The sequence below is a fragment of the Pomacea canaliculata genome, linkage group LG5 (genome assembly GCF_003073045.1).
Source record: "Pomacea canaliculata isolate SZHN2017 linkage group LG5, ASM307304v1, whole genome shotgun sequence".
NCBI lineage: Eukaryota > Metazoa > Mollusca > Gastropoda > Architaenioglossa > Ampullariidae > Pomacea > Pomacea canaliculata.
The window spans coordinates 25,432,977-25,446,846 of NC_037594.1; the positions used below are offsets into that span (position 1 = coordinate 25,432,977).

At 38.8% G+C, this 13,870-nt stretch overlaps 1 protein-coding gene across 1 annotated transcript; it reads right to left on the reverse strand.

Annotated features, from left to right (window-relative positions):
- Window positions 1–2,256: 2,256 nt before the first annotated feature.
- On the reverse strand, window positions 2,257–11,440 carry LOC112564918 (lanosterol 14-alpha demethylase-like). The gene is made up of 12 exons (XM_025240056.1): window positions 11,390–11,440; window positions 11,159–11,295; window positions 10,764–10,865; window positions 10,147–10,323; window positions 9,088–9,214; window positions 8,522–8,578; window positions 7,525–7,642; window positions 6,832–6,951; window positions 6,091–6,220; window positions 4,568–4,741; window positions 3,984–4,093; window positions 2,257–3,176 (listed from the first exon to the last, which is right to left on the reverse strand). Exons 2-12 carry the CDS (start codon window positions 11,282–11,284, stop codon window positions 2,942–2,944), a joined length of 1,476 nt encoding a protein of 491 aa, XP_025095841.1. The 5' UTR covers window positions 11,285–11,295; window positions 11,390–11,440; the 3' UTR covers window positions 2,257–2,941.
- Window positions 11,441–13,870: the final 2,430 nt, after the last annotated feature.

A 13,870-nucleotide genomic window follows, 5' to 3' on the forward strand; every position in this document is an offset into this window, starting at 1 on the left:
CGGATGTGCCCTCTGACCCCGGCAATGTCTGTCGCACTAGCCGCGAGACCTGTCACCGTCTCCACCCGACCACCAAACCATGAGCCGACGGTCAACACTGAGTACACCCGCCCACCTTTGTACCAAGCTGCATCCGATGCAACAGGTGGGTCTGATAAACGTCATGCTCATCTTGTTAACTTGGAAGCCCATCGCCCACAAAACGGTTCTTGGGTCCGCCGTGGAACTCTGCAGCTACAGGGCTGGTCGACAGACCGTTTGTCAATAAATTCCACAAAGTAAACAACAGGGATGCGTCAGTATCGGCGCGTGGTGTGGAGGGAGGCAGAGATGAGGAGAATGTGATTAGCTGCGATCAGACATCGACGTTTGCCGAGTCAAGACGATGAAGACAAGAAGAGATGGAACGGTAACTACGATACAAGGAGCGGTGAAAAACGCTCGTTTGTACAGCATGTGCACGGAGACGTGGCGAATGACGGTAGCCTGTCCGTTGCACGAGTGTTTAACAGTGAGCAAAATAGCAGGGCGTCCATCTCGTCTCTCCGCCGCCAGTTACATGCTTCCAACGCAACCTTCAATAACAGCAGCAGCAGCAGCAGCAGCAGCAGCAGCACACTGGCGGCCGTGACTTTTGAAGTCTTGCCGAGGCGTGGACGGCGAAGTGAGACCCTGCTGCGTCCCGACAACCACCAGGTGCGTGCTACCTACTTCACGCCGGGCGAGACATGTCGCACGGAGCCAGTGATGCAGAGGCTGCAGCTCGACGGCTGCGATTCCTTGAGCGTGGTGACCCAGGGGTGTCGGGGCACGTGTCACTCGCGTTCTCAGCCGGAATGGCATTTCGAGAGGCAGCAGGTGAGGAATGTGCAGCACTGCACGTGCTGCAAGCCCTATCAGGAGCGCTACGTGCCAGTGGTCTTCCAGTGTCGTGGCACCACCAAAGAGCGCTACGTGGGTACAGCCTCCTCATGCGCCTGCAGACCTTGTTCCTATGGCAACGTGACCACCAGAACAATCTATGAATACTGAGTCCGTTCCGTTTACCTCCCCCAACCCTCAAACCGTCAGGCGATGTTAAACCCTGCGGCCGGGACGACTTGCCAGTAGACCTCACACCAAACTTCAACTTCACTCAGATAAAGAGACTACAAGTGGCACTATTAAAAAAAAAAAAAAAACACGCTAGCGACTGCAGCCAGACCCGAGCTTCTGGAATGCAAGACGTTCTGTCTCTTCCTGACAGAGAGAGGAGCCTGTGATGGTAGTGTGCCTTTCAACGTCATTATCAAGTTCTGTGTAAGACTTTAACACATATATAAGACTAGATCAAAAAGATGTTTTAAAACCACTTTTCTGTTGATAACTTAAGCCAGCTGTTGCCTTGATGTACTGCAGGATCAAATGTTCATTTGATTTTAAAAAATGTACTGCTTGCAGGCGAATGCATTTAAACCCAATGAATCTGAAGCAACTTTATAGCAAAATAAATATGACCAAGATATTTTTTAACGTAATTCTGATCATTTAAAGATTTTGCATTCTACATTTTGTCATGCTTTGTATTTCAACCACGAACTTGTATTACTGGACTGCTAGTAGACGATCCAGTTAACTACTAAAACGAGGCAGGTGTGTACAAGGCTTCCGGTGAAGTCACATTTATTGTTTAGGTTCGCCGAGACTAACAGCGGAGAACTTCGCAAGAGGCTAAGCGTTAGTCTCGGCAGCCAAACACCAACCCACCTATACATGTCGGTGATTTCAACAGTATTAAGATAAAATGATCCATGGTGGAAGGACATGATGTAGCCTGCAAACAATGAAAGTTTCCAAGACACATCTTTTGTTGTAGAAAGCCGAACATTTTCTCCTTACAGGACTAAATGCGTCTCTTTGTACAGCTTACTGAAATTTCCTGGAACTTTCACACTACTTGAACATGACCTCTAAAAAAAAAAAAACATGATGTATGTGTGTATATGTGTATGTATCTACACTCATACATACATGAGTAGGAATTATAGATTTTAAGATTCTCAAAATAAAGTTAAGGTAAAACAGGAGAACTTTTGAATGAAAGAAGGGTCCATTCCAACAAAAGCATTTTATAACATGTACTCTTATTTTTTTCCAAACATTTGATGTATAACGGAATACAATGCACAATTAATATATTAAAGAATTAGAATATGCTTGTGTTGTTTTTAATCACACACCCTTCATGAAATGTGAAGTGCAGAAACTCTGAGAAAGTTTTAAACAAAAAATTGCATTTATTCATCAATCATAATCACCGACACTGTCATATTTTAAAATAAAAAAGATACCACCCTTCACCAGCCCAGTGTCAGCTCAAGTTGAAATGCCTACTACACATTCTACACCTCTACTTTTCTTTATAGAATTTTTTTTTTTAGATATTGAAGTTTTTGTCAACTTTAGCCAAAATATTAAAATATTAAATTATAAAATTATTATATTGATTGTTGTAGAAGTCATGGCAACTGTCTCTAAAGTAGCCTTGCTTTATTGTCTCCCACCACCTTCCACTCTCAGCTTCATTTATTCTGTCTGCAGTCAAATCTACATGATACTTCAAAGTCCTTGTGGAAATCTGTTTAGATTTCCATATAATTCATAAGGCTACAAAGAGTAGTCTTCGGCAAAACATTGCTGGCCTGAAGCTTAGTCCTAACATTTTCTGGCAAATAGGTCTGGACTTTGCCACGTTATTAATTTTCAAATACAGCTGAGTTCCATGCAGTTTAGATTACCAAAGTGAAAGAAAATCTAATGATGCAAGAAATCTGGGAGAGCAAAAAAAAAATTCAAGCTTCAATTGTCAAACTTTTCCTGAGTTTTACCTAATCAAGCCACTCTCCCAGCTTACACTTTGGTATATCCTTATGCAGTCCACAGTGAAGGCCAGAGAACGGTATCACTGCCGTAGATGATAGGCAATGACAGGGTTTTTAGGTGTATGAATCATGGTGGTGAAATCCACCTCAGGAAAATAGCCATCCACAAGCTCAAAGTGGAACTTTCTCAGCAGGTAGGACACCAATGTCTTGATCTGTACGTAAGCAAATGATTCACCGATACAGCGATGGCGGCCAGCTCCAAAGGGAACGTAGGAAAATTTCTCACTGTTACCAGTATCTGGTTCAAGAAATCTAAACAAAACAGTAAAAACAAAAAACTTGTTAGAGACAGGTCATTTTAGAGGCAGAGCAAATTTTAAAAGTTAAACCTCAGCATTGGAAGCCAGATATGTAAATTTTTACTATAAACATGCTTTTTAATACCCCATCCTACAATAACAACCATTATGTCCAACTGTTAGAAATAAGGGTTCAAAAGTTAGATTGGAAAAATCAAATTCTAAAACGAAGATGAGTAGTGAAGTAGCAATAAGCAGAAAAGGTGGGATGGGAGGGGGGGAAGGGTGTGACAAATGATTAGCATTGTGTGGACTGTTGCTAGGAGTAATGCTTAAGGAAGAGGTACATTTTCAGTGCAAATTTCAAAGATTCAATTGTGGGTAGGTGGCGGATATGGAATAGGAGAGTTCCATTGTTATGATGCACAGTAACTAAAATCCTGTGATCATGTTTTTGCTCTGGTGACATAAATGGTTAGGAGAGAGTCATCAGATGGAGAACATAGTTCTCTGGCTGGAATGTAAGGGAAGTTCAGAGAAATAAATGTAGATAATCCATAAATAATTGGAGCCACCTATACCACCCTCCCTCCAAAAAACCCCACTTACTTCTGATCACAGTAAACATACAAAATTGAAATGTAAAATAATACATGCTGTACTTTTTTCTACCCTCCATGTGTTGTCTGCAGTAGGTCATAAAACTAAAAGCTGCATGGAGCCATATTCATCCATATCTATCTCACAAAAAACTTCCATTTGATATATATACAAAAAATTTAAATTAAATCACTTTGTGGCTATACTAGGCTAGATTCACCTTTCAGGGAGGAACTGGTCAAGCTCTCTCCAGCTGTCTGGCAGGCGATGATTAGTGGTTGGTGACACACAAACCTGGTGACCTGGAGGAATGGTGTAGCCCATCACAGTCTGCAAATTTCCAGCAAACAGATTACAGTGAAGGAGGGTGAAACATATAGGCACTCACTCATAGCTGAAGATAATGTTTTCTAAAAATAAAAAAAGATTTAGTGGACAAAAAGTAGATTTAGTGCTAAGAGGAAGGGGGCACAGAAGGCTAGTTCTTTGTTTGGGTAGACAGGCCAGAAAACAGAATAGCATGAGGTTGGGGAGGTTAGCGCCGGGTCATTAGGGTAGCGATAATCTTCATTGTCGTGAGAAAGCAAGAAAAGTTGAAACACCTTCATGACAATGAGGAGCTGAAAATAAGACCTGCACAATTTCAAGACATATGCACAAATGATTGAGCAGTGGAAAATGACAAGTACATAATGAGTGATGTTCTGTGGGGAAATAGAATCCTTTAATAAACCATTCATTTGAAAATAATCTTTCTGTTACCTTGTACAACTAAAAGAACCTCACTGTGTACAGTTTCCTTACCTGAGGAGTTTTGCACATACGCATCATAGTCATGATAGGTGGTCTCAGGCGCAGTGTCTCCTTCAAGCAACAGTCTAAAAGCTGCATCTCCTTGAGCACATCATAACTGAGTGGCTCCCACATGCCATCTGCCTCGTTCCAGGCCAGGTGCCTCTGCTCTTCAAATACCTTATTCTAGCAAACAAACAAGTCTGGGTATAGGCCTCAATCATCTACAGCATTCCTTATCTCTCTTGAAGATATGGTGAAAAAGAGAAAAAAATACATTAAAAGTAGGGAGAAATATTGGCGAGAAGTATATAGAAAAACAGCTAAGAAGTAGTAAGATACAAAGCCAGGAAGATTAAAGCAAGTCACTGAAAGAGTGTTAAAGTGTTAAAGTATGCAATGGAAAGAGGATGCACATTATAAGCCTTATTATTGAACGTGTTATCACTGGTTGGTTTCTGGGGGCTGAAGCCTGAGGGCAGAGCAGGTATCATGCCTATGGCACAAAATAGCCTTAAACCATCCCAGCCTAAGTACTACAATCACACAAACCATCTGTTTAATGTGTCTTGCTTATGGCACAAAATAGCCCCAAACAAACTCCCAGTACTACAATCACACATACAATCACACATGTTCAATGCAGGCACTGTCTTATTTTATTTCGCACACAAAAGCACTTATCAAGTCTTAGGTACTATCTGAGGATGCTATAAACACAGAGACATTAAAATGGACACACAGAAAAAAACAGTAATCTAGAAAGTGCTAGGCATAGTTCAAAAGCACAAATTATATCAGTAGCAGCTAGTGGCTTATAGAAAGCAGATACCAAGTGGTCTGATGGGTTAGATAATTAGCAATGGACCAGAAACTTTGGGCAAGGATAGTCTCAACTGGACACAAATTGCCAGAGCAGACAGGTCTCCATGACAACAATCTGACACCAGAACAAGGGTAATACTTGGCAGGTGCTGCCTCATTTACTGAGCATCTAAGAACACCCAGGTTGTAGCAACAGGAAATGATGTAATTCTCCTTGTAGGTTTATATCAACAGGAATATTCCATTCATCTTTGTTTTTCATGATTATAAACAACATAATTCTTTCTCATATCATTTCTAACTATCTGTATTTGTACTAATTCATTTTGTAAATACCCACATGCTGGGCGTCTGCTAAATAAAAGAGGATCTGATTTTACCAAAATAGTTCCCAGACAGAAATCAACCGTATCAACAGAAACACAATATTCACAGATTATAAAATGCCATTAATTCTTCAGAAGACGTGGGCAGAACATTATCATGGCATGGTATCATCATCATTGGACACCTTAATTAACTGTAGCATTAGGTACAAACATTCAAATCAAAAAGAAAAACAATACAAGAACAAGGCACAGACAAAAAGAATAAAAGAAAGGTACTGCTCATATAAGCTACTAAATGCCAGACTAATTTTCTTGTATTTTGTTTTTCCCCTGGGTGTATATGTAATCTACTAGAAAAAAGGGGCAACTTGAAAAGCATACCTGGATGTGTTGATGTTTGGCAAGAAAAAATATAAGCCATGATGAAGTAGTTGAAGATGTATGTTGTCCTGCCAGCAAAAGCCCAATAAGCATGCCTGCTACTTCATCATCTGTCAACTTTCTACCACTTCTATATGACCAGATATGGTAGAGTAAAAATAGAAATTATATAGCATAGGAAATAGTAAGGATCCTTTTTGTAAAATAACTTTTATAACAGATTTTAATTGTGATAAATTATTGGCATGACAGAAGTCTACGGAGCAAAAATGTATTGCAGAATCATTAGAAGAGGAGGCAGAATAACCCACTCTTTTCTGTTCTCACGCCCCAATTCCTTTTACCTCTTTGTTGTGATCACAGTTTTGAGTCATATTCCTCACTCTTAATTTTCGTTAATTTGTTCTCTGTTTCATGTATTATGTTCTAAAGACTGTTCATGTCATACACTAATTTTCTACATTGTTTTATTATTTTTATTATTTTTTTCAGGTTTTTTTGCCATTCCATTCTAGCGTTTATCCTTTCCTTTGGGAACATATGCCAAGTAGCATTTAGCCACACCATGACTCCTTTCCTTCACATTGTTAAATGATAAAACTGCCAAAGTGTAAAAAGATAGATTAATTTACTATTGTTAGGCAAAATAAACAAGTTAAAAATATTTTCTTTGATTTTGTATTTTATGTATTCAAATATTCTCGGCATAATCAGCATATAAAGTCAGCTTAGCAAACTCACTTGTAGGTAGAATCTATCAATGTCTGAAGAATGTCATCTTCCTGCTCTTTGGCTTCTCGACGACGTTGAATCACTTGGTAAAACATCTGCTTCACTGCTAGATGAGCCTTGTCCCGTTTTCTGCCGTTACAAGAACATCATAATATACTCAAGTAATACGATGAGAGGTATTTTAAACATGCTGAATTGTTGTTGTATGTCACTGCCTTGTGGGCCTCCTCTAGTCATCCTACTGTACAAAATGCTCTTTAAATTGGTGAAAATGGAAATAAAGTGCTGTTAATATAGTGTTAAATGTGGCCAGCAAAGAATATATCTTCTGTGTAAGCTAAATAGTTTTTCAGTTAGTCAATCAATCTTGTAAAAGGTAGGAATGCAAGACATAGCTGTGTCCTGTCCTAAGCTGTTGCCAAAAGAGAGCCTTGAAGGGAGAAAGGAAAACCAAACCCAAAGAAGTGAGCTGTGCCACCAAGAGCCTAGATAAATGAAGGCAGTAAGGGGGGAACTGAATTGAGGGCCAATGCTGGGCAATTGAGGAAGGAAGGGTACAGGGTGACAGCAAGAAGCCCTACCAAATATTAAAGACCCTCACCAAGTCAGGTCAACACAAGACCTCAGACTTTTAAAATTCTTGACATAACAGATATATTGGATTACTAAGGTGCTTTTGAGTTAAAATGTTTGAAACCAGACCTGAAGCTTGGGAAAGGCAGCCAGCCAGGTAGAAGCCATGCCATATGGGTAAATCCTCCATCCAAGTCCCAGTACAGCTGTGCTACTTTCTCATCTAGCATGGCACGAATCTCTTTTCCTATGAGAAAGTAGACACACGGCATTCAAAAAGTATTTTAAAAAGTAATAAGACACACCCCTTCAAAATCTATAAAAAAGAATTAAAATTCTAATACCTTAATACCTATTTAAAATAAATGCTTATGCTATAAACTTGTAACTGGTGTCTTAACTGGCCAGTTCTTCTTACTCTGAACCTGATTTCATTATCCAGGTTGTGTTTCCTAAACTTAAAGATGACACATCAGAGATGGCTGCTTCCATGACATCAACGCATCAATGGTGAAAAGAACAAGGCAGTGAAAGGCATCATTTCTGTCTTCTAAGGCAGAAACAAGGGTCTTTCTACCAGTTCATTAAATTTGCACTATAGGTTTAATACTTCATTTACTTCATATGTTGTATGTTTATTATTTCTGTATCATGATTAAATAAAAGATAATTCGTTTGAAATTTTAATAATTTAAAAACTTGTCTTCTCTTATTATTATTGACCTTTTTATGCAAAGTATTTAACAATGGACTCTTTCAGACAACAATTTCCATTGTAAAGCTGTCAAAGTAGAAATACAAGCTACGTCTGATAACAAAAACTGTTAGACCCACAGGTAAAGATTTTGATTTAGAGATAAATTTTGGTACACTCTTTGTCGAATCTTCATCATGAATCTTTTCAGTGCTGCCAGCATTTTGGTTTACATAGTTTCTAGAATGAGATTTTATCCCGAAATTGAACTATCCACTTAGAGAGGGTGCTTTAAAAGTGCTTTCTGCACAAGTCTGCTTTGGATGCACTGTTCAACAAAGTTCGTATAGTGACTCATTTGTCCGCATCACTAAAGAATTTAAAAAAAAGTGAAATATGACTAGTTTGTACAAACAGAAATTGAGGTCTCACCATGTAGACAACGACTTGCCGTAAGAATGATCAGCTCTGACATTGCCACAAAAAGATCTGTTGAACATACAGAACAAAATACAGAGATATGTTGAACATATATAACAAAATGCTAAATGTCACTTATGTTGATTTGCATTTTATTGAGCAAATTTTGAACATCAAAGTTCTCCTGGATGTATAACCTAGTTAAAACCTCCTTTTTAAGGCCCAACATGGCCCAAGAAAAAGAAAATGTGGGTTTATACAATATCGCTAATTTTTTTTTTTTTCAACTAGTTTGCCCTTGAATGGAAGTTTAAAAAATGCTTTTACTGTGCATGTTACACTAGCAGTTGCTATGGAAATAATCCAAAATGGCGCCAAAATAAACATTTTTAAAAGCTTATAACTTCGGTAATTTTGTGAGTGGGCTCAAAATTCTTTTTGAAATAGCTGAATAAAGAAAAATTAGCAAAATCAACTAAGTTTTTTTTTTATGAAATTTATTTGTAAAAAAAAACCCAAAACATTTTATAGCACTTACATGCAATGTAAATGTTCCCCATCCCCCAACATATACACACCATTTTTTCCCTTGTTTCCCCAGCGGCGGAAGTAACTGTCTGTTTCTTCTTCAATCATGTGCACGTGTTCTCGAAATCTTGCTATATTTAATCCCGTCTTCAAAATCTTTTTCTGCTCCAGAAAAACCTGGTAGAGAAATATAACTGATCAAAGATCATGTGAAAACTTCACAAACAAGTTTCTATAAAGTGGAAAAGCATGTAAGTATCTAATACCTGTGCATATGCTGATAAAGATGCATAAGCCTATGATTTTATTTTACTGGCTATATGCACAAAACATGTAAATGAATAACTGGCTATATGTATCCATAAATACATGTTGGGTGAGGGGGATAAGGGTTTTACAATGAGCCAGCAACTAAGGCTACATCATGGCAAGGCAGCCAGCCACATAAACAGATGTGACATGCAGAAAAAGAATGGCATGCCTGAGAAGAGAACTGAACCCAGGACAGCCAGCCTTTCACAGTATTGGTGAATAATGGCGCTAACCATAGCAGCACTGGACTGCCCTTTATGAATACATGTGAACACAGACATTAAAATGTGAAAACAAAACAAATAGTAAATCCCTTTCATGCTCAAAGACATCTCCTCCTGAATTTTGACCTCTCCATATGAATTCAATGTCTGAAGAGAGCAGTAGCACAAGCTTCCACTTTCCATGTACTTTAATACAGGTCTAGTCACATTCGTCATTTCTACTACTCACTGTTACTCCATGCAAAACTCATGTGTAAATAACCATGTATAAAAAATGTAGAGTTTTAAGACAGAAAAACATGTTTCTCGGCCTTTTAAATCTCATGATATTCTTTGTATATCCACATATTTACAAAGATAACTATTATCATTTTCTAACTGCCAAAAAAAAAAAAAAAACACACACACACAAAAAACTATCGACTTGGAATTTACCCCAAAACAATTATCTCTAAGACTTACAGAAATATGCATTCCTAATTCCATGACTTTACATATCTGACTATATAAATATTATTTATGTGAAGTAATGTTAGATATATTAGACCTTATTTACTAGAAAAATTTACTCACTGGATGAGGTACATCATAAGCAACACCTTTTCCAAAGACTGGAGTAGTCAAACGGCTGTAAACATCTTCAGCATTTAAATTCTCATTTTTGCTGTTGAAAAAGAGGGCTGCAGCTTCTGAACCCACGAGGTAAGTAAATGTCTTACCCACCATGGTGAAACTGAAAACTGGCCCATACTGCAAGCAGAAGACAAGTTTTTAAATTATTAAAATTTTAGAAGAATTATCTTCTGGTTAAGCATGAATTATAAAAATGTTCATTGCAAATAACTGAATATTATATGTGACTGCTGCCCTGAGGGAATAATTATATGAGTGAAAAAAAGCCTTTTGCTCCACCCCTGAAATATGCACATTTAATTACTAGCCTCAAATTGCTATAAGTAAATAGCATTGTCATTTACATGAAGTTTGTACCCTATGGCCTTTTTAGATTACCAAAGTTTTAGTCAAAAGTCTAACAATCCCGACTATATCATAATATGCTGGGGATTTATAAATGCTTATCATTATTATACACAAAAGTGCTCATACTCTCTTTCCCCAACCTTCACACATACAGACTGCATGCAAAAAAGTATTCTCCAACTGCTGTCGCTGACGGCACAAATGTTTACCTTCTGATATGCTGCCAGGAGAAACTCAATAGGGTTTTGTGCAAAACTAATGGCTTGACCCAAGAATGGAATAGTTGAAGGAATGTGAGGAGGTAATTTTTCCTGAAATAAAAAATACGTGCAAGGCAACATAGATACTAATCAATTGTAATATAAGCCTCTGTGGCAGGTAGTGCTTAAAACAAAACATTACCAAGTCACCAGTCTAGCTTGTACTCATGTCAGTTGGTACATTCGAAAAAAAAAATAATAATGACTGCATGTCGATCGTGAAAATTATTTCACGTCTGGTGCATGCTTTCTGTGAGGAACTGTTACAAAAAATGTTCTGCCGCTTAAATCACAAAATGAAATAATTTCGGTCTATTTTAATGCTTTGTGAGTTGCTGACTTACGGTGCCCTGGTGTTTCCATTTTCCGATGAGCCAAGACACTGCCAGAACAAGAACTGCAGCAGTGAGAGCGTAGGTTGCTCCGCCTGATTTTAGCACAAAGTCCACTGCTTCGTCTTTGATAGTCATTTTCGTGCAACCTAAACAAGTTAAATTATAATAATTAGATCTGAATTACTTTATATGTATACGCCAAAAGACATTCTATTCTAAAAATGGAAAAAGGGTTACCACCTGACAAAAGCGTCAAGCTGCAGACGACAAAATTTGTACCACCGCCGAAAGCACTTTACATAGATTAATAAAATAGTTCTCTAATGTATTTACTTTAAAACTATTTTTCGAATTTGTCATAAGTAATAATTAGATACAAAAAGCTTGAAGTATGCTTATTCTTGATTAAATAAAGTGTTACAAAGTGAATTCTTCTGGTTTATGCATTGTCCTGCGCATTGGGTGTATTAATACAGCGATCGGACGATAGTATGTCGGCCGTAGGATTGGTAAAATCTTTCTCTGGCGATGTGGGCGCTACAGAATCAGCTGATCGATATGGTTTTAAAGTTTGAGGTAAAAAGAAGCATGCAAAAAATAAGTAAACTAAATTTATCTATTACGTTCAATTAATCTAGATTATGTCAAGATTGTGCTGTCATCTCGCAGGAATTGAACGTACGGGTACCAGCGATATGTCTAGTAACAATTAAATCTCGATCGCTGAAATCAATGGCAAAAAATAAAATCTGTTTAAAAAATACTTTTTATAACACACTTTTATTTGAAATTTTCTTGAAAGGGTAAAATAATTTTTCTTTACGTTCCAGGATTTTCTTTAATGCATATAACTTACAAATAAAATATAAAATTAGTTAGGGGCAATGCATGCATGATGCTCACATATGTAATAAAGAGAACACTTTGTTCCAGGGGGCCATTCGAGTGCTTCTCGATAATGAAATAACACCACAACAAATCCATGCGCCAAACAGACTTACGCATTCATGTTACATTCATTCACACTCAACACCATTCAAAAGCCACTCCAAACAGCAAAGCACAGCCTGTCTGCAGCGGGAGCGTTTGCTTAGGGCAGCGTGTACCGTTGACATTGCTTGTTATCTCCACCCGCATCCCCTTCCACCCCATACTTGGTCGCGCGACAACAGCGGGTGACGTAGCACCCAAACTGTCCAGTGTAAATAGCAGGCAAAAGTCTGTGCTTGCACCTGTTTACCGAGAGGCGGCTGGTCCTGCTCGGAAAAGCAGTAAAACTTTGGTTGAGCACGAGAGAAGTACCATTTTGCTCGAAGGTGCTATGGTCCCGCTGGAAAGCGGCTCGCGTCACTCAAACCACCCATCTAAGTACAGCTAATTAGTTCTGTCCACCCTGAGTACATGAGAAGTACCATTTACCGCCAGGTGCTTTGGTCCCACTGGAAAGCGGCTCACGTCAAACCCCCTCTTTCCCCACCCCAGGGAGTTAGGTGCTAGGATTTGGTAGACTATGTAGGTAGTTTGGAATAGATGTAGTATAGTTGTATGTGTAAATTATGTAAATAAACATGTCTTTGAACTTATTTACCTGTGTGAGCGTGAAAGTCCGAACGAATGCGTTCGTGTCGTACGTATATGTCCTCGTCGTGTGAATGAGGTGAACGTCTATGACTAGCGCGAGTGAGATTTGTGTTGTCCGTGTAGTTGTGACGCAGCAGCAACGTACACACACATAAAGATCCGTGGAAGAAAAGACACTTTTGTCTGGGAAAAAGCAGAGTGTTTTGTGGATTCCAAGGTCGGCTGAGTGTGGGTTTGTGGTGCATAAAAATAAACTAAAAAAAAAAAAAAAACCAAACAAAAAACAAACAAACAAACCACAACGCAGATTAGACAATGCACCCTCGACGTACGAGTGCTAGAATTTTAGTTAAAAATTATCCTTTTGAACTTCTATCCTCTTCCCTGGAGCACCAAAGAGGAACGGACTGACGCGGTGTTGGCCTTAGCGAGAGACGTGATCGTCATTCCGGTTACATGTCTAATGATCATGCATGCACCCACACAATTCTTCTAATGCCTACTTTTATTTACGTTACTAAGTTACGGATAAAGGGAGGTCTCTCTCTTTTTTTTTTTTTTCCTCGAGTACGGTAAAAGTACCTTTGCACTGTGTAAGTAAAGTGTTCGCTAGTCCGCTGAGGCGGGACACGACGTACCTGTCGAACCTTTGATGAGAGTAGACCACAACAAAAACGAAATGAACGGTACAAATAATGCGTTTAATCATATGTAGATTTTAAAAAAAATGGGAAAATACACAGACATACACAAGAAAACAGAGGACTACCCCACGCCCAAGTACGAGATAATGAGACTTTAGTAAGGGAGATAATACAAAATAATGTACACCCGCACACTGCGGCACAGCACTTTCAGAGTTCTTGCCCCTGAAGTATTCAGGCCGAACGTTAGCTCTAGAACTCTTTATTCTGTTTACACTGTCTCCTTCAGTTTCTGAGGCCTTGCGTTACATACGCTCTCTCACTGACCACCACTTCGCTCTCAGTCCTGTGTACACAGGGACCCTCTGCTGGACCAGAAGGCATCTGGCCGAATCAGCCAGCGAGTCAGGATACCTAAAAATAAGCGAGAGCTTGTCATCACAGCTTTCGTTAAATTACCTGACAGTGTTCATCTTTCCGCGTTGAGTTTCCTCCT